Consider the following 24355-nt stretch of genomic DNA (forward strand, 5'->3'; position numbering starts at 1 on the left):
TGTCGCATACAATAAAATTTTAAAAAGTCACAATAAAATTTCATTTTTTTAATTCAGTCTATACAACAACTGAAAATACTGTACATCCTTCATAACCTTCAACAGTAAAGAGACAAACATTTAGTTCTCTCATGGTTACACTATGTTAGGTATACAGAAAGAACAAAATCCTTCAATTTTGGCATATCAATAAAAGCTCAGCTTTTCAAGCTAGAGCACATAAGGCAGTGAATTTGATGGTCAATTTAGGCCTTGTACACATTTTAGTTTTGGCATATTTATACAGGGGTAATAAATTAACAATATTTCAGTGCATTTTTCATAGATTCACATACTGTAAACTGTCCATGCAACAGTTTCAGAAGACAGCACCATAACAGATCTGTTCAGGCCACTGTGTGAGACATGGAAGCCATTTTGGATGACTTAATCTCTCATTGGTTCTGTATATCCCCTCCCCTCCATGTCTTTAAAACAAACAAAAAAATAATAATAATAACAATATTTATGCTATTGGGTCTATCACAGCCTCCTTTCTCTTGAATATGAACACTAAGGAACAGAAGTCAGATTCAAGATTTAACCATCAGTGGTTGTTTTAAACACTCAAGACAAGCTAGAAAATATCCTCAGTGTGACTGAAATACTATTGGTTCTGTATATTCAAGACTTACTCAAAGAAACAGTATACTAGCTTATGTTTACAGTAAGAACATCCTGCAAGGCAGTTATTTTTCTAGCAAAATAAAAAGGCAGAATTATCCATTTACTTGCCTCAAATAAAACTGTCAGATCGTTTTGTACAGACTAACAGTGTAACGACTGTACAATAAGGTGCCAACTAGGAATGGAAGCAAGGACCTTGTAATTCTCAGTGACAGTGCAGGTGACACAATATGACACGAAATAAAGTATACAAAAAGGCAAACGTGTAATTAAGGTGTTTTCTTTCTTCTTCATTTTTTCCTCCACTTCACTAAAGCAGAAGTCTACAGCACTGCATGAATGCTGATCTCAATTACCCAACTTTCTACCCATGGAGCCTCTCTTGTTTCCAACCAGTTGGAAATCAGGACTCTAAAACTGAGATTGATGATTGTTTGATGACTTTAATTATGCTTATTCTTATAAAAGGCAAATTAAGATTCCTTCCCCACATGGTGGTGTTTTGCTCTATGGGGAATTTCTTATATATATAATTTCTTATTAAATTATATATTGTTTGGTTTCTATGAGAGTTAAAATGGGGCTGAGGGGAGTGTTACCATCCTGCATTCAGAAACAAGCACAAATTGTAAATCAAATGAACAAACAAATAAACAGAACAAACACTCCCACACTTCCAGTTAGATTTCCATTCTTTAGAAGTCTTTCCTTTTGGGTTTTCCTTCAATGACATAAATAAAAAAATCACCTAGTTAGAAGACCACAATGCAACAAACTCGCTTTGGCTTGGACACCTATTGTAATAGACATCAGAGATGTAGAGTTGGATAATTGAAAAACAGCAATATTTTCACATAGTTCAACATTCCAGTAAACATTTTTGGACTATCCTAAAAAACAAAGATTTGTCTCTAAGTGCCTTTGTTTTGTTATGGATGAAACATTTGACATATAAGAGATATGTAGAAAGCACTGATACCAAGTAGAGTAGCAAACTTTTACACAACATTTAGTTCATTATGTGTTGTTTTTTATATTTCTGTTCCAAGTGAAAATGACAGACATCACAAATGTGTCATATTTACACTTTGAAAGCACTGTTCAACAAGTGCTGTACACCAAAAAAAAAAAAAAAAAAAAAAAAAGTCTGCAACCAGCTAAGTTCGGTTGACTCTGCCTCTCAGTACAAAATGCTGGACTCAACATCACTGCCCTTTTCAAACACAAACACAATCTTGCGCGCATAGACACACAAAGTGCAAATGAAAACAAACAGAAGTCACATCAGCTCAAAGCCACCTATTCGAAGACCTTCTCTTAACGATGCCTTTGTCGGCACATTTTTAATCTTACCATGCATTCAGATTACCAGCAACACACTCAACAGCTCACGAGGAGTTCATTCATTCACCACACAGCTGAGCGACCAGAGACACTCAGCTGGTGTTTGGACGGTCAACAAGCTTGTCAGCTAAGAAAGTTGGCCATGGCTGGACATTTGGCGGTTGTTGACTGTAAAGAGCCAATCAGGAGCAACTAGGGGGCCTCCTGCAATCTGCAACCCTTAGTCCTTTGTGCCTGGCTGGGAGCCAAGTCGAGCTGAAGTTCATTTAGCTGTGAGGGGATAACTATATCGCTGACTAGATGAAAACATGAACATGATACATAAACTTAAACTGATTAAGAAATTAGGGTGATGTAAATGTCTAGCTTTGCTGATGCAACTGTTCAGTGTTACCAGCAACAGACATCAAACCATGTCAGCATTTGAGAGCAACTTCACGAGCTTTTACAGGAGTATATATTCACTTTATACTGTTCTATTGCAAGTTCAAACTTAAATCAGAAATGGACAAAGTACTACTTTTGTTTGGGTTTGCTTACTGCAGGACACTTGATAACCCTTGTTCCAATTCCACCCCTCAACACTAAACCTAGGTACCAATCATAGATTTGCTCACTCACCACCACTAAGTTCAACCAGGTCCCATTACCAAGTGAGCCAACTGAAGCGAGCGGTAGTGGCTGTTAAAGCCACCTGCGTTCCACTGAAACTGAAGGAATTAAAAGTGCTGGTAAGCAAGAGCTGCCCCCAGCAGGCACTTGGATACCAAAATTACCCACAGCGGAGAGCGTGGCAAAGGAGAAGCCAACTTCCTACAAATACGGCTTTAAATTAAGTACCTTAATTAATGAATGTGCCACTTTTTATCTGAACAATTTGGAACTGTACAAATTTCATTGGACTGTTTCACAAATATGAAATGATCAAATGGGGAAACATGGTTAAACCACGGGACAAACAATTAATGTTTTCCCCCTGAAAACATGTAAAGTTCACAGCTGACATTGAAAATCTGAGTAAACACTCAAACAACACATTTTACAATTTCGCCATTTATTTAAATTATGTGTGGCTGATTCTCATTATTTCTTTAATTTAACTTTTATGTTGTTTTTTAATCCAGTTCCATCCATAGGACTCTGATATAAATATACCATACTACTAAGAAAAGACATGTTTCTCAACATGTCTGTGTAAAGGATGCAGCACTGGAATGTTCTTTTTGTAGTTTACAGCCGCACAGTATATTTCCTGGGCGTCAGCGTTTAAGGGCCGAATTGGGACGGGGGAACAGATGCTCAGATTTTCATGCTTGTTTGTTGCTCGACTGATGTGCCTTCATTGTATTATAAATAGTTCCAACAGGCAATTGCAAAATGGTTAAGAAGTTGGTTACAGTCATTCAAAACTTCCCAGTGGTCAACAGCCGGAATAAACATTAGATAATTAATATGTCGACAAGAGTTTTTTTTCTGTATGTTTTCACTCAGTGCTACCTAGTTTACGCTTGCAAGCTAGCTATGTTAACATGTTAAAACTTTTCAGGAGCAAAAACCTGATTTGTCTGTTTAAATCTTTGCAGCTGCAGACTATTACATAAACACAATCTGAGTCTCTTACACCATCCACGATGGGCCACAGCAGTGACTCGTCAGCTAAGTCACTTACAGACCCAATGCCCTGTCAGTGCAAACCTTATTTTTGCATGCAAGAGCTCTGAGTCACTGATACTACAAGTAAAGAAAGCCAGCCGGGACAAATTAGCTCTCCCCTTCTGTAACCTAAACAAAACCACTGGTGATTAAAAAGGTGCTTGTACGCAAAGGCAACTTCAGATGTCAAACATCTCACATGGATTTGAACTGATTTAGTACGAGAAGAGGAATGGTCTAACTCCTCCTCATTAACATCTTCGGCTTTCCACCCTTTCTTAAGGGAATGGAGGTAGCAACAAGCACACAGGATAGAGCTTGACCCTCTCTCTTTCTACAGTACACAGAAACATCAAGAACGCACAAAACTACCACCAGTTCTTACACAAGTTTAGATGCTTAACAGTTTCTGGATTAATACTTCCTTTTTAGAAGCAATATATCTGGAATCCATATCTGAATCAAGGATACATACAACTGGGGTTTACCGCATCCAAAAGAAGAGCCCAGAAGTTTCCAAGATGCGAGGTCCAGAGGCAGCAGAAGAGTAATGATGGCAAACTTGCTGGGGAAGCGGGGCTTCCATATACTGTATACATCACAGCTGGTAATGACAGCTGCTGGATAATTCCTTGTATGTGTGTGCGTGTGTGTGTCGGGAGAGGGGAGTGGGTAACAAAACAAATGACAGGCCACATGAACAGGCAGGGGAGGCACCACTGTGACTGAGAGCTTGCCTGATTAGTTCCATACCATGATTTGCTCTAAGGAGCGGGGGAATAGATGGTGTTTTGATGCAGCTGTCTCAGTTCTATAGCAGGGCATTGGGCGTGTTGCTGTTCTGCCAGCGTAGACAGGTTGTCTTGGAATGCTTGTATAGATGGGAGGACTGACTGAAGCGCTTTCCACACTTGAGACAAGCATAGGGTTTCTCTCCTGTGTGGACCCGAATGTGCTTCTTGCAATCAGTCAGGGTGAGGAAGGTTTTGCAACAGATTTTGCAGGCATATTTTCGGGCTCCCTCCACAACTAAGACATTGTGCTCTGACAGAGCCTTCTTACACTTGGACAGCACATCGGCAGAGGCTCGTGTCAGCTGAGGGGGAAGGGAAGTGGGCCTGCCGCTGTTCATCTCATAACCACCGCTCTCATTGAGAAGCAGGGGCCCTCCTAGACTTGAGGAGGAGGAGGCAGCATCCTGGAGCACAGCACCCACATCTCCTTCTCCTCCCATGCCATTGGCCATTTTGGGAGCTATGCGACGGTAGCCTGGGTAGCCCAGAGAAGCAGCAGCGGCTCCTCCAGCCCCTCTTGTGGCTCGTGCCAGGGAGTGCAGCCCCAGACTGGAGCGCTGGTAGTCCAAACCAAAGGGGTCTACCCCTCCTCCTCCACCACTTCCTCCACTTCCTCTGGGGCTTCCCAACCCGTCATGCAGGGGTCGAAGGAAAAGAGAATCAGCCTGGAGGCTGTCTCCAAAACTGCTATGATTCTCACAGTTCAGTGAACTGGATTGCAGGAGAGAGCTAGAAGCAGAGGCAGATGTCCCAGCAGCTTCCTGTCCAAGCAGGAAGTGATGTGTGGCTGCATCACCAGTTGTTGTGTTGGGGAGGTCATCGTCCCCAGCAACCAAGCCTGCCTCGCCACCCCTGAAACCCTTAGGGCTGAGAAAACTGGAAATGCTGAAACCAGATTTGCCATTCAATCCATTGCTACACCCAAAACCTCCTCCACCTCCTTCAGCCCCAGCGCCTCCACCCATACTGGTCTTGAGGAGGAGCTGGGAGCTGGGCTTAAGCAGAGGGTCAGAACTGGACTGGGGGTCAGAGGTAAAGCTGCGGTCGCTGCTCTCTGGGCTCAGCTCCACCTTCTCCTCCTCCTCCTGGCCTCCGGGCGCAGCTGTGTCGCTGCCTTCTGCCTGTGATGTTACATCACTGGTTTCATCTGTTGGCTCAGGGGAGCTCAGTGGTTCTCGTTTTACCACCACCTGTGTAAAGCAAACAAGTTTTATCTTAGGGCCCAATTGGAAAGGAAATGGACAGTAGATTTTCAAAACCAGGTCAAGGAATGGTACTGGAGCATGCACAGAATATAGTAACGTTTCAGACATGTGATTTGATTGTGAATATATATTAGATGATTTGCACTGTTCAATCATTAAGTCAGTTTAGCTGTTTTGTCACAATTGTGTCAACTTTACCTTCTGTTCCTGTGCTTCCACCTCTTCCTCTTCCTCCGTCCCAGACTTAATCTTAGTCCCAACTCTATTGTCCTGGTGATCCCCGTCTTCCATGTACTCCTCCTTCCCCACTCCTCCCTGCATCCTCCCTGAGTCCTCTCCTTCACAGTGACCACTGTCTGACTGGCTAGGCATTTGAGGATCATCTGGGGACACCCCCACTAGGCCCGCAATTGCAGCATCCAATTTCGATTCATCTCCCATTTTATGGGAATCCGGAGAGAGCAGTGCTCCTTCCTCCCGCTCAACATTAACCCCTTCCTCTCCCAGCAAACCCCGAGGAGGGGCAGAGGGACGCGCCCTCTGCCGAGGTCTGTCATCTGATATGGCCAGGGCATGAGAGGGCTTACGCTTGTGGAAGCGTCTGATTGGAAAGGAAGCTCTCTGTTCAACTACTCCATTGCCAACTACGTTGCCCACCCCATCTTCCTCCATCCCCCCTAGGGCAGAGCTCACCAAACTCAGCCCCAGCTGCTGCAGAAGGAAGGAGCGCTGCAACCTGGATGTAGCAGCATTAGCTGCAAGATTGGCATTAGCTGCTAGATTAGGATTCACTGCTAAATCTGCTACTTGTTGCTGCTGTTGCTGCTGCCTGTGTCTCGGCTGGTCCTGTTGAGGGTGGCGATGGGTGGGTCTGTCAGATGATGGGGACATGGGCAGGGTGCGGGTGGTCAAATAGTGTTTGCAGGCTTTGACTACATTGTTGAGGTGCAGGTGTGAGGCTGCAAGGAGGATGTCCATTACATTGCTCTCTCCCAGCATCAGTGTTGAGGTGTACATCATGTCCACCAGGGCGGCAAAAGCCTCAGCTGTCACCACCTGGAAGTGCACAAATAGTCCTTATCTGTTACAGTCACAAATTGCAACAGCACAAAGACAAAGTTTCTTGTTATTATTATCACCATTGTGTCACCATTTACCATCATCATCACCAGTACCAGAATAATTACTCATGTCATTATTACCATCCAGGCCATATTTCTGTTCATTATCAGCACTATTACTGTTGCCATCCTAACCTCACTGTCCAGCTGGATCATGTTCATGCTAGCATCTCCCTCTGCAACAGTGAACAGGGCTCTGAAGTGGGTGCTGCAGGCTGCCAGCACTGAGCGGTGGGCCTTGAAGTGACGGCTGCCCACGACTATAACACAGTCGCACAGCTGGCCATGGACACGCTGGTAATTCAGCTGCTGAAAGATCTGCTCAAAGTGACCTGGGAAATCCATGTTCCTGAAGAGAGGAGCAGACAGACATGGGATGGGAAGGGAAGGGAATGAAGGGGAAGGGACAGATGTAGTTGGAGAAAGGTCCAAAAAACAATTAGATTCGTAGTCGCTAAACTGGTAAGGATACTGTGGAGGAAAACGATCCTCACATGGGCTGATGACGTGCGCGGTAACGTTAGTTCTGTTTGATCAGTGTTATCCCTACCCAGTCTGTATGCAAAAGATGCAAAATGAATGAAAAATTGGACATGAACAGATCGCAGCTAATGTTACTACCACACTCACAATTTATCACAATCCCTGAATGTAAGCTGCACCACAATAACGTTAGATGATTACTAATTAGACAGCCGTAAAGTAGCAAACGTGAATTCAGTTACTAGTTAACGCTAGCAACGAAGACAGGCATCAAACACCCACGAAAACACAGGCTGTGGGTGAGGTGAAATCACTAATGCTGGTATTACCTTGAATTGTCCGGAACAGGTGAAGGTAAAAGTGTAAGGCGAAGTACAACAGGGCCCCCGACCACCAACTAACAAAGCTAGCTGGCTAGCGATTAGCAGGCTAGCCCGTTAGCTCGCTGAGTTGTCGCTTTCAAGCAGCACTCACATGCGGCCACCAGGATTAATGTTTGTGTATCGCAAGGCTACTTTCTTCCGATAAAACCCCAAAAGTTTATCCAAATCTTTTCCGTGTCCCACCGTTATCCTCTATCCGGTGTATGTAGGGTGCATGGTCAGGGCAGGGGCGGGGGCACTGCCGTGGCTGTGCGTCCGCGACGGTTGTCTGGCTGGAGCTGCCGTTACATCCACGGGCTGGAGCAGCTTCAGCACACACACACACACATCTGTTTACACGCTAAGTTGTGTTTAAAACAGATGTTCACCAAAAACTGTACGAGGGAGCCTACTAGCTAACAATCCCCACCGCTCAGGTATGAATATGTATGTATAATATTCCCTAAGAATTTCCTCTCCCAGACTGTGTTTTACAGCCAGACTCACAAGGTGACGCTATTCTTCGCATCCATGACCTCGCTCGATGGTAGAGAATTGCAGTTTTACGCACCGCCTCAAGGTGTCGCCATACCCGGACGCCTCAGCCAAAGACGATGAAGTGTCAAGATACGATCTCCATTTAAGTGGGTTGGGAGGAAAAAAGCAACACTATTATTGAACAATTTTTTATTTTTATTATTATTATTTTTTTTATTGAACATACAAATTCTCGTAGAGGACGCATGCAAATGATGCATCACAATGTCAACGTTAATAACAGTGAAAATAAAGAAAATAAACAAAAATAAATAAATGAGGTATGTGGTTTTTACACAACATATATACAGAAATTTAGAATTAACCGGTCGATTCTTTAACACAAGGTGGAGGTATAAACAAAAATACCCAGGAACAAAGACTTCACATAGAAGGCATGACTCAAATATCAAGAAACGGGATAGATAGATAGATAGATAGATAGATAGATAGATAGATAGATAGATAGATAGATAGATAGAATTTATTGTCTGACCCAGAAGGTGCCAGAAATTTTTCTTTGACAAGGCTCAAAAAGTCTTACATGTATACACACCAGGGCCAAAACCACCATTTCAACATTGGGGGGGACAGATATTGAATTTGCTATTGAATTGCTAATATATTCCAGCAATATTGGGGGGGACATTTTTGGAGTGCCTGAACATTGGGGGGGACTTGTCCCCCCCAATGTATATGGACGTTTGGTCCCTGATACACACACACACACATACAGTCACACACACACACACACACACACACACACACACACACACACACACACACACACACAGTACTCATAAATAAAAGACACACACAAACACACAAGCACACTATTTCTTAAAAGCAGGGAGAAGGGAAAGGACTGGCTCCAAGTTAAGCTTTTGAGCTGTTGAGGGCTGTGACTGCAGACGGAATGAATGATTTTTTGTAGATCGTTTTCCTGGCCCGTGGAACTATGTATCTTCTGCCTGATGGGAGGAGGGTGAATGAGTGATGGAGCGGATGGGAGGGTTCCTCTGTGATCAGGGTGGCTTTCCTCAACACAGAGCGCTCATACAGATAGGACAGTGGGGTTTGTAGTGATCCAATTCAACGGCACAAATTTTCCTTAGACATTGGGGGGGACACATTTAGTGGGGGGTCAGGGGGTCCTCCCCCTGGAAATTTTGAGCATCTTACATTTAATTTCCTGCATTCTGGTGGATTTTTATGCACCCATTTACCATTTTTATGCATCAGTTTATTAGGAAAATCTTATTTTTATAAATATCTATTATAAATTGTATAAATATCTATCTATCTTTTATAAATATTGGGGGGGACTTGTCCCCCCTGACCCCCCTAAATGTGCGCCCTTGATCCAATTATTTTGCTGGCTGGGTCAGTGATGCGTGAGAGTTTTATTTTCTGTTTGCTGGTGAGGAAGCTGTACCAAGATATATCCCCACAAATCTTTCTCTGCTTTTTATCAGAGGACATTTTCATAAAATCATTGAAATCATGGCCAGTTACTATAGTAAACATATACTAATTCATTTCGAAGAGATTTATTACAATATTTATTACTGAGTTGTTCACTGCTGTATCTTTCGTTTGCAACCAAGCGTTTCTCATTATTACGCTACGCATGCGTAGAGGACACAGGTTCTCGAAATGTTATGTGGCTGAATCAAGGTCTAGATCCAGGTCAGTCCGGAGTGAAGCACTCTTCCTACGACCAGATGATAAAGGAGCCCTGCGTTCCAATACTCGTATTACCATACTATTTAGTAGGGGAAAAATAATTAGCATGCATATTACATACTTAACTACATACTTTGTAAGGGCAGCTGCAGTTCATACTAAAAGTAAAAAGTATAAGTATGCGATTTGGAACGCAGGGCTGGTGTCTAGTCTGGTCTACTGGATTTAAGCGAATACGGAAGTGTGCAACAGAGAATCCTCTCGCTTTGACTGGACACTTCCGGGAGTTTCAGCAATCCATAGTAACGCCTCCTGGCAACAAGCATGGCCGCCGCATGTACGCTGGTGTGTTGTGAAGAGGAGAGAGAAGAAGATAAAGCGGTTATTGGTGATTATTTCGCATTTGCTGTTTGTGGAGCTCGTTGTAAGAAGAAGGGTTTTGAAATCCCGACAAGAAGCGACCGTGGTGCATCGTACATTCCCATGAAGCAAACGTGTAGACTGTACACGTGGATGCTGCTGCTGGTCTAGCTAGTTAGTCAGGTCACTGCTTCCCAGAGTGGGATCCAGAATTCCCGGGACCTCATTACGATAACCACCAGTTTAATGATAATTCGTATAGTTTACATCATTAACAACAAAACGTCTTTAGCGTAAAACTTGGCTATGGGAGTCCATGACATTACGATTTGTAGATAGTAGTGGTGTGGTAACTGTCTCTGGAGATGACTCCTGGTTGTGTCCAACTGAATCCACTTTGAAGTAGTGCTGGAGATAATTTTTTTTTTTGTGAGATTTGTCGGCTTGACTTGATGTCTGTGGTCAAGGTCCTCATGATTTCTTTCATCCCTACAGTCCAGTTTTCAAATGGCAGTGTCAAAAACGCAGACAAGTTGGACTTCACCTTCTACAAGAACACAGATGAGAGCAACCCCAGGAAAAAGAGCAGACGGATGTTGGTGAGAGAGCGATAGTGTCTTGATTTCTTGCATTATTGTGTGTTTGTTTCTAAGCTATACCCCAGTTGGGATTCATTGTTGTTGCAATGCTGGTTTCATTTTCGGTGTTGTTATGGGCGCTTTAAGTGTTGTTGTTGTTTTTTTTCTCTCTTTCTCTAGGTTGCCGAATCAGGCAGATTGTCCTATGTTGGGAGTAATTTTGGAGTGGGGTCCTTGAAATGCAACAACCTTTGCAAGTGGGTACATTATGCATATTGTAGGAATACATCATCTTTCAAATGTGCCTTTTGTGAGACAGCTACGGAGGATTTAAGAGTAACGTTTGTTGTCTGTTGTCTGTAGGTATTATGTAGGAGTGTTGAACAGACAGACAATGCAGATGGAGGTGCACAGCGCTCAGCTCTTCAACATGCAACCTGTCATACCAGGTAAAAGTAACATCAGCACCCTTGATTACAGTGCATGCCAGGAGGCTGTGTTCAAGGAGTCAGTATGCTTGATCCTTGAATACCAAGTACTGCCACTGTCCAGAAGAATCAACACCTTGCTGAGTATTGCTCACTGCTTGAATGCCATAGACTGCAGCTGTGTGACTGTTTTTTTTTTTTTTTTACCTTATCAGGGGAGACAACAGAGACTGGACAATCTCAGGACAGTAGTCAGACCTACAGAGAGAAGGTTTCGTGATTTCTCATATTTTTAGCTACATGCATTGAACTCAAGATATCAGTTCTCACTTTTTTCTGACCTTGAAATTTAGAATTGTTTACCAGTGCATATTAGCACTGCCATTCTGCACACATACACATTGGCATTGGAACTACTGCTATAATATCTATCTAGGACTTTGCGTTTTTGTTCTCCCAATCATAGTTTAAACTGTGCTGGTCTTTGCGTCCATAGGTTGACTCTCTGATTGAGGCATTTGGTACTAACAAGCAGAAGAGAGCGCTGACCTCCCGCAGACTCAATCAGGTGGGCAGTGAGACCCTGCATCAAGCTGTGGCGAAGGCTGCCAACAGTGTGATTGAGCAGAAGGGCTTGGAAGGTAATACACAGTCACAATTGCTTACCTATCTGGATGCAGTTTCAGTAGTCAAAAAAAAATTCCCTAATATCTCTTGACCATCCTCGTATAAGTCTAAGAAAGAAAATGAAAGAAGAGGGGAAAAGCTAACTTGTAATGTTTTAAATACAGCCGTTTGCTCCTCCTTGGCCTCTCTGAATGGCAGTGTTGTCCTTTTTACTGCAACACCTATCCATCATTCATCCCTCTCCTGTTTTGCCCTCAATCTGTTTTTCTTCTCTCTCCTTAGCCCTGCAGCAGGAAGTTGCTGATACAGAGTCCCAGGGTGATGTAGCATTCAACATGCCTCCCTGCAACGCAGACGCAGACAAACCTGAGGATGTTTACCAGTTTGACGATCGTATCCTTTACCGTAGGCGTGTATTTGCAAGCACATACATGTAAACAAGGGAGTTATAGAGGTCAGAACAGATTATAAAGCCGTGATAATAGATGAATGGAAAGGCATGGCTGTGTATGTTGGTTTGGGTCCCATCCTTATCGATGTCCCAAGTACTGGATCCAGTGGAGTATGGGGCTTTGCAGGAAGCTGGTGACAAGATGGCTTCGCTCACTCCTGCAGAGCTGCAGAAGATGAGAGATGATGGAAGGTATGACACACACAGACACACACATATACATACATACACATATATATACTCATTGCCTGAAATGTTGTAGCAGGCTGCACTGAATATCATCTGGTTTCTTCATTTTTGTTCGCATTTTCCTCTCTGTCCAGGTGTATGTGTGTGGTGAAGCAGCTAGAGACGCTGCCAAGTGATGAGGATGCCAGGGAGAAAAGGACACGATGCGCTTTCTTCCTTTCTCTACTCCTCAAAGTAGCACGGCAGAAGAGCATCACCCGCAAGTGTGAGTACAGTTGTTTGCTGCCAGCATGCATGTTTAGAGGAGTTCAGAGGAGTTCTGTCCCACTTATGTTATTTGGGCACAAACTAATGGTATGTTATGTAAATATTTACAGTTATGCAGGAGGAAGGCTGCCCTCGCATCATCCAGAGCAAACTGATGAAAATGTTCACTGTGGAGACCTTCAACAAGGGCATGTGGGTTGGCAGGAAATATGCCTCTTCTTTCACTTGCTTTTTAAATGTACTTATGCGTTGCAGATGCAGTGTATAATTAAATGCCTCATGAACAGTAATTTCATTTTGATAGTGTGTCTAGAAAATGTTTACTACATAGCATTAAAATGTACAGATGGATGACAAATTAAAGGAAAAACCAAGACAACGCCTGACATGACGAAAGGTGTTAAAGCACCACAAGCAGCCTGAACTGTGTGCGCAGGTGTAGCACCCACCTAGAGAATGCTACAGGCCTGAATGCTGGACCCCTACACCTCCACCTTGGACAGTGTGTGGGTTTTGCATTTAACAAGTTTTATAATACCATGCCGGCTCTGAAATGAAACTTGAAAAATGTTGATGCTGCCTCAAAGCATCCCTTATAAAGGCAGTCTTATTTTAAAAGAAAGAAAATGTAGAGAAGTCTATTAAGAATGTATAAATGACTTTTTTCCTGGCTCATTATTATTTAGGTTGAATTTGGTCTGCTGTACATGTACACATGAGCATTCCTGTGCCTTACCTTTTCTAACAGGGTCCAGAACATGGTGTCTACAACAATGCGTGCCAAAGTGGCAGCATACTCTTTAGCCCTACTGCTGCATATGGGTCACATGACTGCCAACCTCACACTGCTGCACCGTGATCTGGGAATCACAGAGGCCAGGTAAGAAGTCAAGGTCAATGATCCAACTGGACCGTGAACACCATCCATTGCATTGTTTTGTCAGGCTGTACAAATGATTATTAAATTATGTAAACCACTGTGTGTATGAGGAACAAGACTCAATAAGACTCAATATGGCAGCACAACTGACTCCTGTATGCGTTTTCCTTCTAGAATGGTTGAAGTTGCCAAGATGATGGGGCTGACACTCAGTAGGCCTGCCAGGGTGAAGGCTGATGACAGTGAGCTGCGAGATGACCACAGACTGGCCTCACTTGTTCTTCCTCTGGTCAAATATGAACAGCTCACAGAGAGAAGGAAACGCAAGAAAATGCGGTAGAGACTGAGATGGGGGAAAAATCAAGAGATGTGATCTTTGAAAAACCTCAAAGCATAGTGTGCTTATTAATGTATGGTGTAAACAAATAATAAAAAAAGCTCACTGTACAAGATACAGTAAGTGTTGAGCTGCGATCAAATTCTAAATGCTTGACTTCTATCTCAGATGGTCAAAAGAAAAGGGCGCTATTTGCAGACATCAAATATTACACATTCAACATTGTTTCCTTCTACAACTGTCTAGTGTGTGTGTGTGTGTGTGTGTACTGACTGCACATTCAGCCTCTATTACAGTTGTCTGAAATCATCACTGGACCTCCTTCAATGAATATCGCAAATGAGGCTCAAAAAGAAAAAAGAATCACATTTTTGAACAAACTAATTTACAGGACAAATTCAAATTGCTGAGATGAAATGGTAGACTTGCCTGGGCTAAATCAAGTTTTGTTTTTTTTTGTTTTGTTTTTGGTATGCTGGAGTACCGTCTACTTGCCCACAGGATTCCTACTGAAGAGGATACATGCGGTTTGTTTCCTCATAGTTCTGTGTCAGATTGCTCAGGGTGCAGCCTCATTCTTTGGCAAGGATGACGCTGCCATAACACTAAGTGTGAGGAACAAAAGTTTGGTGGTGTAACTGATTCATGTGTTTCCTCTCTGTCCTCTGGGAGGAACAAGGAAATGTAGTTGAGATTGCAACACCCTAAAAGACGACTGGCAAAGAGATGAGATTAAAAAAAAAAAAAAAAAAAAATTCAATAAGTCTTTATCAATGTATTGGGTAAACAAAGATTAATTCTGAGTTATACATTTTCGCTCACTATAAAAAGATAGAAAAAGCTGTGTAATGGGCTGTAAACAAATTCTAGATGACTGAAGACAAAACATATAGGCACAATTTGTAGACATTACATATTGCACATTCAACTTCTTTTTCCTTCCACAACTGGCTATTAGCAGGTGAGTCTGTTTGTGCTGACTGTGCAGATCTAGCCTCTTCAAATAGTCTGCAATGATCACTGGATCTCTCAATGAATATCACAAATGAGGCTAAAGAAAGGAAAAGAGGGTCACATTTTCCAAACCATCTAATGCAAGACATTAAAGTAGCTGTGACCCATGTACATAGACTCACCAGAGAACAGCACAGCTCTGTGCAAGGGGCTAAAGCTAAGGTTTGTTTTTTTTGTTGTTTTTTTTTTGCATATACACTTCATATTATGAAATATTTTCTAGCTAGGATCAGTGCACTAATGAAAAACTCAAACAAGGCACAGCTTTACTTCAAAATGTGCTGTTAAAAGTGGGCATTTTGAAGCCTTCACTACTGCTAAGACTTCCAAATAATGTCCACTTGAACTGCTGTTTCAGAATTCACTGATGAAACTGATGTAAATCTGCAGCAGCTGCCATACACATGATAGTGAAATCTGCATATAAAAAAACTTGAACTTCAATACAGTTAAAGCTTTGAGTATGTTTAAAATGCTGAGTAATGCTGATACAGGTGGATCTCAAAAAAATAGACTATCATGGAAAAGTTCTTTTTTTTCTGTAATTTCATATATTCCAGATTCATTACATAGTGAAATATTTCATGCCTTTTTTTGTTTTAATTTTCATGATTACTGCATATAGTTCATGAAAATCAAAAATTCAATATCTCAAAATATTAGACTACATAAGAGCAATCGAAAAAGGGTTTATAAAAATGTTGCATCAACCTTCTGACAAGCATGTTCATTGATGCATGCAGTACTTGGTTAGGGCTCCTCTTGCACAAATGACTGCATTTCTGCGGTGTGGCATGCAGGTGATCAACCTGCGGCACTGCTGAAGTGTTATGGAAGCCCAGGCTGCTTTGATAAGGCCCTTCAGCTCATCTGAACTGTATATAATGTTTGTTATAACCACCCCTAAGTATGTCACTTCCTTTTTAACCAGAAGCTAACACAAATCATCACATGATGGTATTTGCTCTTTTACAGCTCTTTCCCATGATATTCAAATTTTTTGAGATGCACCTGTATGTGTGGAGTTCCATACTTAAATAAGTTCAGTATTTTTCCACATCTGATGAGTGCACTGGCAAGGTATTATAGGATTACAAAAGTTGGGTTTCACATTGTGAAATGATGGGAGATGGATGGTTCCTCAAGTGGTGATAATCCGTCACAGCTTGGTTCTTCTTCAGTGGTCACTCCACTCTTAACTGAAGGGCATAATTTTGAAGGTCTTCTCTGAGAAAAGTCAGAGAACTAGGCCTTTAACCCAGTTCAGATTCTCCTCCTGTTGAGGTCACTCATAGTGGTTTGTTAAGTGCTTGCCAGTGTTCACAGGATGGAGCAGAACATACTGCCATTGTTATGGCACCCACTTTCCACAGTGGCACTAATCCTGGTGGTCATAGAGACTGCAAGTCGGGACGGGTATCGGGATGAAGATGGGCCAGAGGGAGGTTCAGCAATTGGGCGAGGGGAAGGGTTTTCCAGAGCCCAGGGAGAGGCAGAAGAAAAGCTACAAAGCCAAGGAAAGTAAATATTAACTGTTGAAATGATACATTTTCACACAAAACAAAGCTTGAAGTAAGAACTTACTCAGCATGGCTAGTTAACTGGTGATCTCTGGCCCTAATCGTGCCTTTCAGTCATTTCAAATATGCCCTTTGATCGACTCTGACCAACTAATAAACACAAACAATATCAATTTAAACTATAATTTATGTGTTCTGTGTAATTTTCCAACAATTTCTATTTGTTCAGTCCTGTTGGTGCTAACAGCTAGTGTGAGTAAATACCTGCATCCTACAGTCAATGTTTATGACAACCAAGAGACAACCTTCAGCAAGTTCTTGTGTTCCGCTACTTGCACTATTGCCAGGAAGCTAGTTTTCCTACCCAGCTGCCAAAATGTTTCTCTCCAACAAATAAATAAATAAATGAAATGATGATGAAAACAGGCCATTGCAAACAGCAACATATTTTGTGATTATTGTGCACTGAAAACATCTTTGCTGAAGAAAGTCTAATTTGAAGTAGCATGTCATGCAATGCGAGCTTGGAACAAAAATTAGAAATTGAAAATGTATATCCTTTCTGTCCATTTCAATTTCATTATATAGCTTCCAAGACTAAAATAACAGAATAGCCTTATGCTAAAGTATCAACATCACTGTACAATAGACACCAAACATGCACAGAGGTGAATGGGAGGCAGTAAGAGGTGAGGATAGCAGAAGAAACAGCATGCTGAGTGCAGACATCAGACCCACTGATGGTGTTTGCAGCTATGGCACATTTTCTTGGTTGCCTAGCTACCTGTTACTGTGCTTCAGAATGCTGTTGTTGCGCAGCACACAGCTCTCATTGCCAGGGTCCGTGTGTAGCAGTGTTTTTTTGTTGCCAGGGTGGCCCTGGAACAGGAGATTGTCATGAACAGTGCCCTTTACTGCCCCTAGCACGGCGATGCCACACCCCTGTGTCGGCTGGACACGGTTACGCAGCACCTACAGCACAGCAATGATACAGGCACAAAAATATAATGGCAAAGTAGAGCAGGGAAGCACATGCATGCATGGAGTAACCTGTCAACAAGAGGTGTCCCACCCACAGACACACCAGGCCACCAGCGAAGAGGCAGGACAAGCCACACAGAGAAATGTTAGGTTACTTCTAATACAGGGCAAAAAAATAACAATACCAACAAAGTACTGCTTGCTTGTTTATTACATTTACTTAACCAGGGACAATGCACAATAAAATTAAGTCCCATAATAATGAATTATTTAAACATTTACATTAGCAACCCTAAACCCTGTCACTTGAGTAATTGGGTTAAGTGCAGAATCTGAATATCAATATGTGTGTGAGTCATTTTTTTAATGTGTTCAGAGCTCAGTCCACTCACCTTGACATCAGCATAGCCAGACACCTGAATCCCGTATCCACGGTTACCAACCACATCATTCTCCCCAATCTGCCCATCACCACAGAAACTGATGCCGTGGCCACCGTTTTTGTAAATGCCGTTACCACGGAGCTCCACCCGGCAGTCCCTCTCCACTGTGACACCACCTCGTGTGTTGTTAAGGATGCAGTTTGTAACCAGCCGTGTCAACTGATTGCTCTGCAGCACTGCAATTCCAGTGCCACGGTTACTGTTTACGAGGTTAGCAACAACATTCAGTGGCTCACTGCTCTTCACATACAAACCTACCGCTACAGAGAGGGAAAGAGAAGAGTGAGAGAGAAAAGAAGGGGAGTGAGTGACCACTTGAATTTGACAGTTTATGTAATACCCACCATCAGGTCAACCACTGCAGAGGATCTTGATTACCTCCATTGTAGCTCATGCAGTTGCCCTCTACCAAGGCCACACTGATGGAACGACGGGCAGAATGGCGTTCATCCTCACTGTCCAGATCGCTCTCCCATGCAAACAACTCTCCTTCCTCATTCAAGTTCTCCTGCCCTCTTCGTCCCCCCTCTCCTCCTCTCCTTTCCCCTGCATCAACCGCTTCGTGGCCTGGCCAGCTCCCCTGTCTGGCCTCTTTGTTCTCGGGGTCCTTCCGGCAGAACACGGCGAGCCCATACATGCTGTTGTGGGTGATGTAGTTGCCAAGGAGCTGTGGGAGGCTGGAGGACATAACCCAAACACCACAGCCTTTGTTACCTAAAGAAACCACAGGCAGAGAGGAAATAGAACATCAGAATAGGTAAAAGGTACGAGACCAAGAGAAGAGCGATAACCTAGATGATGGCACAGATTATGAAAAGTTATACTAAAAATAAACCTTCAAAATGTTTCTCTCTACTTTTTCAGCTGTTTCTTTATGTGAATTTTAAAGGCCTTAATATCAGTGAGTCAAACTTGGCTGTTATGTTAGGATATCTTAGGATACAACCAGGATGAAATTACTCACAATAAATGTAGTTTCCCTCTATAAGTCCGCGGCCCCTCTCCCCCACCACCACCCCATCTGAGTAGCCATGGCAGATGTGATTGTTCCTCAGAATGGGGTCACCTCCTCTACGGATGTCCACACCGCCCCACTGGTTCTCTCTGATCACGTTCTCTAGGATCGGATGTATCAGAATGTAAAAAGACAAGTGTTTGTTACTACTACAAGCAGTGCTTTGATATTCAGTGGGTGGCAAAGTGGTGAAGAATAACTGAACCCATCAAGCATGCTGATGTATGAGGTAGACAATGAAGTGAGAAACACCCACTTACACACCTGTTATTGTCCCTCTGCCGTTCTCATTTACCGCAATTCCTGCTGCTTGGCCCTGGAAGATGAGATTCCCACTACCAGAGAGAATGTAAGTCTTAAATCAAGACTGAGGAAGGAGCAAATATTAAACTTCACTAACTGTACAGTCAAGTGTGCATTTTGGACATTTTGGAAGGAATTAGCAGATTGAGTGTGATCTAAGAAGACAACACTGTAATAGCAAACTAATTATGTAAAAATACAAACTTCTAAAAACAGTCTTCAGCAATAAATCTTTTGACGTCAATTCAGTCATTCATTACAAAAAGGAAATACTTCTTGATATGCACACCGTGACTAAAGATTGAGAATTCCAACATGTTCCTGTGTAAATCAAGACATTTCTGCGGTCCCATCTACCTGACCACTGGATTCCCGCTGAAGAGGATATAGACACCTGCTTCCTTGTTGTTATAGATCTGGTTACTCCGAATGGAACCCTTTCCATTTCCAAGGACAACAACACCAGAGCGCAAACCGCTGTGTATTCTGTTACACTGTGGAAGAGGAAAGGCAGAAGCAAACAACAGAAAGGGAGTAGAAAAGCCCATCAAAGTAAGAGCAGTCAAACTGGGGATATAATAACATTGTCAGCATACAATAATATAATACTGACAACAATATTATATCTCATTCACAGAAAATATGCATCACTGTCAGTGTGTGTCCCAAACACCTCCAGTTAATTATGTGCATCTCCCCATTTGCACCAAGGTTTGCTATGACATACAGTCCAATTAGATGCAAAAAAAACAAGTGTGCATGAATAGAAAACAGGATGCATTTTACATTTTAAAGTAGTTACATGTATAAAAAAAAAAAAAAAAAAAAAAAAAATTGTGCATCCTGGAGGCATTTACACCTGGACTTTGAATAAGCTGACATTGCTGTCCAATCAGGCAGACTAAAGCAAGTGTATATGAACAGGACTTTGGGTGCATTCTGTCAGAGTGCAGTGTGAGCTGGAATGTAATTAGCTCTGTGACCAGGCTAATAGCATGTCTATTGTGAGACAGCCTGAGAGCAGTTACCAAGATGATAGGGTTGGCTCCTTTGCGGATGTCCAGCCCTGCCTCTCCATTGGAGTGGATGTTGTTTTCTGCAATGAGGCCCTGGGCAGAGAGACGCAGGAACACACCGGATGCACGGCATTCGCTCACCTCGTTTCGCAACATCACTATCTGAATGACACAGAAGAGAGAGGGAGCTCAAATAACATATCAAATAGGCAACTGCTGCTTAATTACTGTTGTCTTGGCTTCTTCCCTTTGATAGAAATTCTTCAAAAGGAATCATATAAAAAACAGGACAAGTCCCTTACAATATAACATCTAAATGCATTCTTGTACAACCAAGTGACTTTACATAAATATGAACAGATTGGAAAAAGTTGTTGTAAGTGATTGTATTTACTGTAGCATTCTGGATACAGCGGACAGCATAGTTCAGCCCACGAAACACATTCCCCTCCAGCCGAGCCTGCCCATAATTACACAAATGCACACCACCCTTCCCCTCCCGGAAGAGGCAGCGCCTCAGGATGCAGCCCTGAATGGATGCTGCCAACATCTGAGCCTCTGGGTCCTTCTGTAGCTCTTGCTGAAGGGAGAGAGGTTGATGTGCCACAGAAGGGGGGTCAGGAGAGGAGGCTGGTGGCAGAGAGCCATCTGACCGGGGCTTGAGCAAGTGGGACAGGCCGTGATGGTCACAGGGGAGTTTGTAACCCAGTGTAAATGGGCGGTTGATGTTGCTGGTTTTCTCTCCTCCGTGCTGCTCCTCCTCCCCCTCGCTGTGCTCACCATCACTCCAGCCATCCTCGATCACTGTACCCTGACACATCGATTCCATCCCGGTCTTTCTAGGCCAATCTTCTTTGCTCACATCCCGCACCATGACATTAGCATGTGGAAGCTTGGGTTCACCAGTGGCCTGAGGGCCTCTGGGTGAGCCATTACTCCCAGGCAAGCCACAAGATGGAAACGTTCGAGCAAGGGCAGCCAAGTGTTTGCAAGCCCAGTTCCTTTCTGACACTGGAGGCCCTTCAACAGTCACAGAGGCTGTGTCACTTCCTGAGAAGTCACAACTGTCTAATAAACTGAGCGCAACACCCAGTAAGTGGGCAGAGCTGCCCTGTGAGAAGGAGCAGAAGCGTGCCTGGCAGGTTCCTGGGCCTCGGACTTGCAGCTGAGCTCCTTCAAAGTTACAGTTATCCAACTGGACATGACCCCATGATGTCTAGAGCAAGGGAAAAAGATAAAGGTGGAGGAGTCAGATAGACACAGCATGAGAAATAAATGTAACGAGACAGGATGCAGTGAGGATACTGTAGCATACTAGTTCATGTAAATCCATCAGAATTACCTTGACGATTTTATCCATAGAAACAATCATGACAGCTGTTGCATCATCTCACCTTGTAGACCACGGTGGAGAACCAGGCTGGCATAAAGACCAGATTACACAGCCTGGCCGTAGGACACTGCTGCTCCACACACACCAGCAGGGACACTTCGCCCAGCTGGCCCAGCCCAACCAGCTCCACAGGCACCTTCAGCGCTACTTCAGCCTGCTCCTCATAAACTCCTGGGTGAAGAACCACTCGGTCATATGGTCCAGCCACCCCGAGGGCACCCCTCAGGGTCTCAAACTCACATCCAGACCCCACGTGCCAAACCCTGCGGTCTTTCCTACGCCGAAAGAAGTGGAGGCACGCAGAGGACTGGAGCTCTGGCCCGTTCTGGGTCCAGGTGCGGGTGGCCAGGGCATGCTGCTTCAGTGCCTCCCGCCATGACGGGGGCTCCAGGTGGGGGCGACTGGGCCAATTGGGGTGTCGGCACTCCAGGCAGCCCAGACAAAGCTGTCTCCAGCGAGTGTTATCCAGAGAGAGAATGAGCTCTCTCCAGGCACGGCACACCAGGCAGCAGCGGCCCAAGTCAGGAAGAGGCAGGTAGGCCAGGATAACCCTCCAGAGCTCTACAGGGAGGCTACCCACCTCCATGGCAGCAGAGACACCACCTCACTAACCGGGGGGGGGGGGGGGGGGGGGGGGGGGGGGGGGGGGACAAGGGGAGGGGCAACCTGGAGAGAAACACACAGGGATGAAGCAACAGGAAACCGCTAGCGACAACCGTTATACGATGACAAAAACAATATGTGCATGACGGGGTCTGATTTACAGAAGGTTGCACAAATACATAACAAATTACGCCGCCAGAGTAATTAGTTTGATGACTTAACTGAAAACACTGGGGGGGGAAATCACTAGAATGAACTACCAACTACTCATAGGACGCTTTCTAACGAATATTAGCTACTGTCTACGATGGGGGCTGCAAAAGCAATATCCTCGTATACTAGTTTTTGACAGTTATGATGCATGCTAACGCTAGCTGTCCCGTAAATCGAGCAAAACCGCAGAAACGGAGTAAAAATCCATTTCCGTGGAGGCGCCGACGGCAGCGAAAACATCTGGTCATGTTACGTTGGCATTTGTGATGTCTTACCTTTTAACAAGCAGGGTAGAAATCAGCACATGTCTGTTTCACGTTCAAAGAGGCGACTACATGTCGACGAAAGCCGCTTCTGGGTCGATAGGAGAGCCATCACCGGGGATGTGCCAGCGAATGGCTCGGACATTTCCTCACACTCTACGGCAATAGCACGGCCCAAACACAGCCAAAAAAACAATGAACGGGTCCACCTTCCGGTTCTGTAGAAGTGGGCGTCAACCCCGAGGCTGGAGGCTCACAGCCGACAGACCGTGTTTTGGATGCCGGTGTTCTGATCTTCCCTTTGGATAGTGTTTTATTTATGTAGTAAAAAAAAAAAAAAAAAAAATACCAAACCCTGTATGAAGCGACAGACAGAAGCGAAAAAATAATGGGTTAGGATTTTTTGAAAGTATTATGTGTGTGGGTTTTGGAAATCCACTGTAGATGATCAATACAAAACTTGATTTAAGAAGAAGAAGGGGAAAAAAGCCATTCCAATCCATAACTCTCTTCAATTACATCTTGTTAAACATGACACGCTGTATCCCATTCACACTAACCAAATCAAGCAGAGTCTACACCATGGGCTTGATGTGTAAATTAGATACTTATTAAATTTATTCTGTTTTGTCTTACACTGTTTGGTTAGTCTTGTTCCTTTAAATTGCTGGCTAAAGCAGCTTACACATTTTTAAAAATAATTCGGCATGCATATTGTGCTTATTGTGTAACAAATGACTGTTGTATTTGTTGTATTTGGCTTCACATTACACTCAAGACCATTTATTTTAGATAACACATTCACACATGCAACCCCTGTGTATTTGATCAAATCAGTTTCTGGAAATACACAAACCCTCCCACAACAAAGGATTGCATAACTGTATGATTGTATTTCCATAGTGTTTACATTAAAATGCTCTGAATAGTAGGCTAGTCATTCCAAACGTTATTAACGGGGTTAGATAGATGAAGATAGATATAGAAAATGACAACTCCTTTAGGTGACGGTGGTTGTTGCCTTAAGTCATAAGAAAAAAACAGAGATGTTGGTGGCGACATGTGTACCAAGTTAAATACATTACATTAAAGTGCATACTAAACTACATTCAGTGAAAGCAATGCTGTTCTTAGTCTGATGATGCTGCTGCAACCTGTTTCGTTGCTCCAGGACACCACGCCCATCCCGGACAGGTGAGTGCTTGTCACGTGACCAGGACAGGGCCTTTATATTGGTGCGTACCTGCGCATCCTCTCGTATCAGGACACTCCGGAGAGATGTGTGTGCAGGTGAGGAAGGGCTGCGAATGGCAACAGGAAATGTGTGTAGTCAGCTTAGCCCAGTGTGTGTGTGTGTGTGTGTGTGTGTGTGTGTGTGTGTGTGTGTGTGTGTGTGTGTGTGTGTGTGTGTGTGTGTGTGTGTGTGTGTATGCTCGGTGTATGAAATGTGAATGCGGACGAAATGCAGAGGACCAAAATGCAGTGAAGAACATAAAACCTTCACATAACCACAGGAGATTCTTTTTGTTGACACCTGTTAGATCTGTGTTACCTGTCCTTAAACAAAAACAACAATGCCAAAGGGATATTCTGTCAAATAAATGAAAAGGATGACATATCACA

General features: G+C 43.5%; 3 protein-coding genes across 5 annotated transcripts; 1 reads left to right on the plus strand and 2 right to left on the minus strand.

The window, feature by feature from the left end:
- Positions 1-33: 33 nt before the first annotated feature.
- Positions 34-8173, minus strand: zbtb5 (zinc finger and BTB domain containing 5). 2 transcript variants are annotated; one of them, XM_030059211.1, is made up of 4 exons: positions 8136-8173; positions 6919-7132; positions 5861-6718; positions 34-5647 (listed from the first exon to the last, which is right to left on the minus strand). In XM_030059211.1, the coding sequence occupies exons 1-4, from the start codon at positions 8159-8161 to the stop codon at positions 4475-4477; spliced, it is 2271 nt and encodes a 756-aa protein (XP_029915071.1). In that variant the 5' UTR covers positions 8162-8173; the 3' UTR covers positions 34-4474. The 2 variants fall into 2 exon arrangements, with proteins under 2 accessions (XP_029915071.1, XP_029915079.1); XM_030059219.1 differs by having other exon boundaries at positions 7596-8166.
- A 2002-nt stretch (positions 8174-10175) lies between these two features.
- polr1e (RNA polymerase I subunit E) lies at positions 10176-14085 on the plus strand. Its single transcript, XM_030054045.1, has 12 exons — positions 10176-10239; positions 10707-10810; positions 10970-11046; positions 11153-11238; positions 11433-11488; positions 11714-11858; positions 12127-12237; positions 12391-12487; positions 12619-12749; positions 12862-12943; positions 13500-13631; positions 13806-14085. Exons 1-12 carry the CDS (start codon positions 10176-10178, stop codon positions 13969-13971), a joined length of 1251 nt encoding a protein of 416 aa, XP_029909905.1. The 3' UTR covers positions 13972-14085.
- Positions 14086-15149: 1064 nt separating this feature from the next.
- fbxo10 (F-box protein 10) lies at positions 15150-22927 on the minus strand. 2 transcript variants are annotated; one of them, XM_030054033.1, is made up of 11 exons: positions 22745-22927; positions 21655-22319; positions 20655-21476; positions 20273-20422; positions 19602-19738; positions 19206-19276; positions 18891-19043; positions 18305-18640; positions 18185-18186; positions 17287-17474; positions 15150-16486 (listed from the first exon to the last, which is right to left on the minus strand). In XM_030054033.1, the coding sequence occupies exons 2-11, from the start codon at positions 22237-22239 to the stop codon at positions 16303-16305; spliced, it is 2628 nt and encodes an 875-aa protein (XP_029909893.1). In that variant the 5' UTR covers positions 22240-22319; positions 22745-22927; the 3' UTR covers positions 15150-16302. The 2 variants fall into 2 exon arrangements, with proteins under 2 accessions (XP_029909893.1, XP_029909884.1); XM_030054024.1 differs by having other exon boundaries at positions 17876-18186.
- Positions 22928-24355: the final 1428 nt, after the last annotated feature.

This window comes from Myripristis murdjan, chromosome 1, assembly GCF_902150065.1.
Source record: "Myripristis murdjan chromosome 1, fMyrMur1.1, whole genome shotgun sequence".
NCBI classification, from domain to species: domain Eukaryota; kingdom Metazoa; phylum Chordata; class Actinopteri; order Holocentriformes; family Holocentridae; genus Myripristis; species Myripristis murdjan.

What these genes read in the sequence shown, in the direction of transcription:
- zbtb5 (XM_030059211.1), bottom strand. Translation starts at nt 8,161, where the DNA reads ATGGATGCGAAGAATAGCGTCACCTT. An exon ending in GCGAAGAATAGCGTCACCTT is followed by an intron (nt 7,133 to 8,135) that starts GTGAGTCTGGCT and finishes TCCTCTCTTCAG; the next exon opens with GAACATGGATTTCCCAGGTC. An exon ending in TGGAAGCACAGGAACAGAAG is followed by an intron (nt 5,648 to 5,860) that starts GTAAAGTTGACA and finishes TGCTTTACACAG; the next exon opens with GTGGTGGTAAAACGAGAACC.
- polr1e (XM_030054045.1), top strand. Translation starts at nt 10,176, where the DNA reads ATGGCCGCCGCATGTACGCTGGTGTGTTGTGAAGAGGAGAGAGAAGAA. An exon ending in AGAAGATAAAGCGGTTATTG is followed by an intron (nt 10,240 to 10,706) that starts GTGATTATTTCG and finishes TCATCCCTACAG; the next exon opens with TCCAGTTTTCAAATGGCAGT. An exon ending in GTCAGACCTACAGAGAGAAG is followed by an intron (nt 11,489 to 11,713) that starts GTTTCGTGATTT and finishes TTGCGTCCATAG; the next exon opens with GTTGACTCTCTGATTGAGGC.
- fbxo10 (XM_030054024.1), bottom strand. Translation starts at nt 22,239, where the DNA reads ATGGAGGTGGGTAGCCTCCCTGTAGAGCTCTGGAGGGTTATCCTGGCC. An exon ending in AGAGGGAAACTACATTTATT is followed by an intron (nt 18,641 to 18,890) that starts GTGAGTAATTTC and finishes TGGTTTCTTTAG; the next exon opens with GTAACAAAGGCTGTGGTGTT. An exon ending in CTGGCTATGCTGATGTCAAG is followed by an intron (nt 17,475 to 17,875) that starts GTGAGTGGACTG and finishes GCTGTGCTGTAG; the next exon opens with GTGCTGCGTAACCGTGTCCA.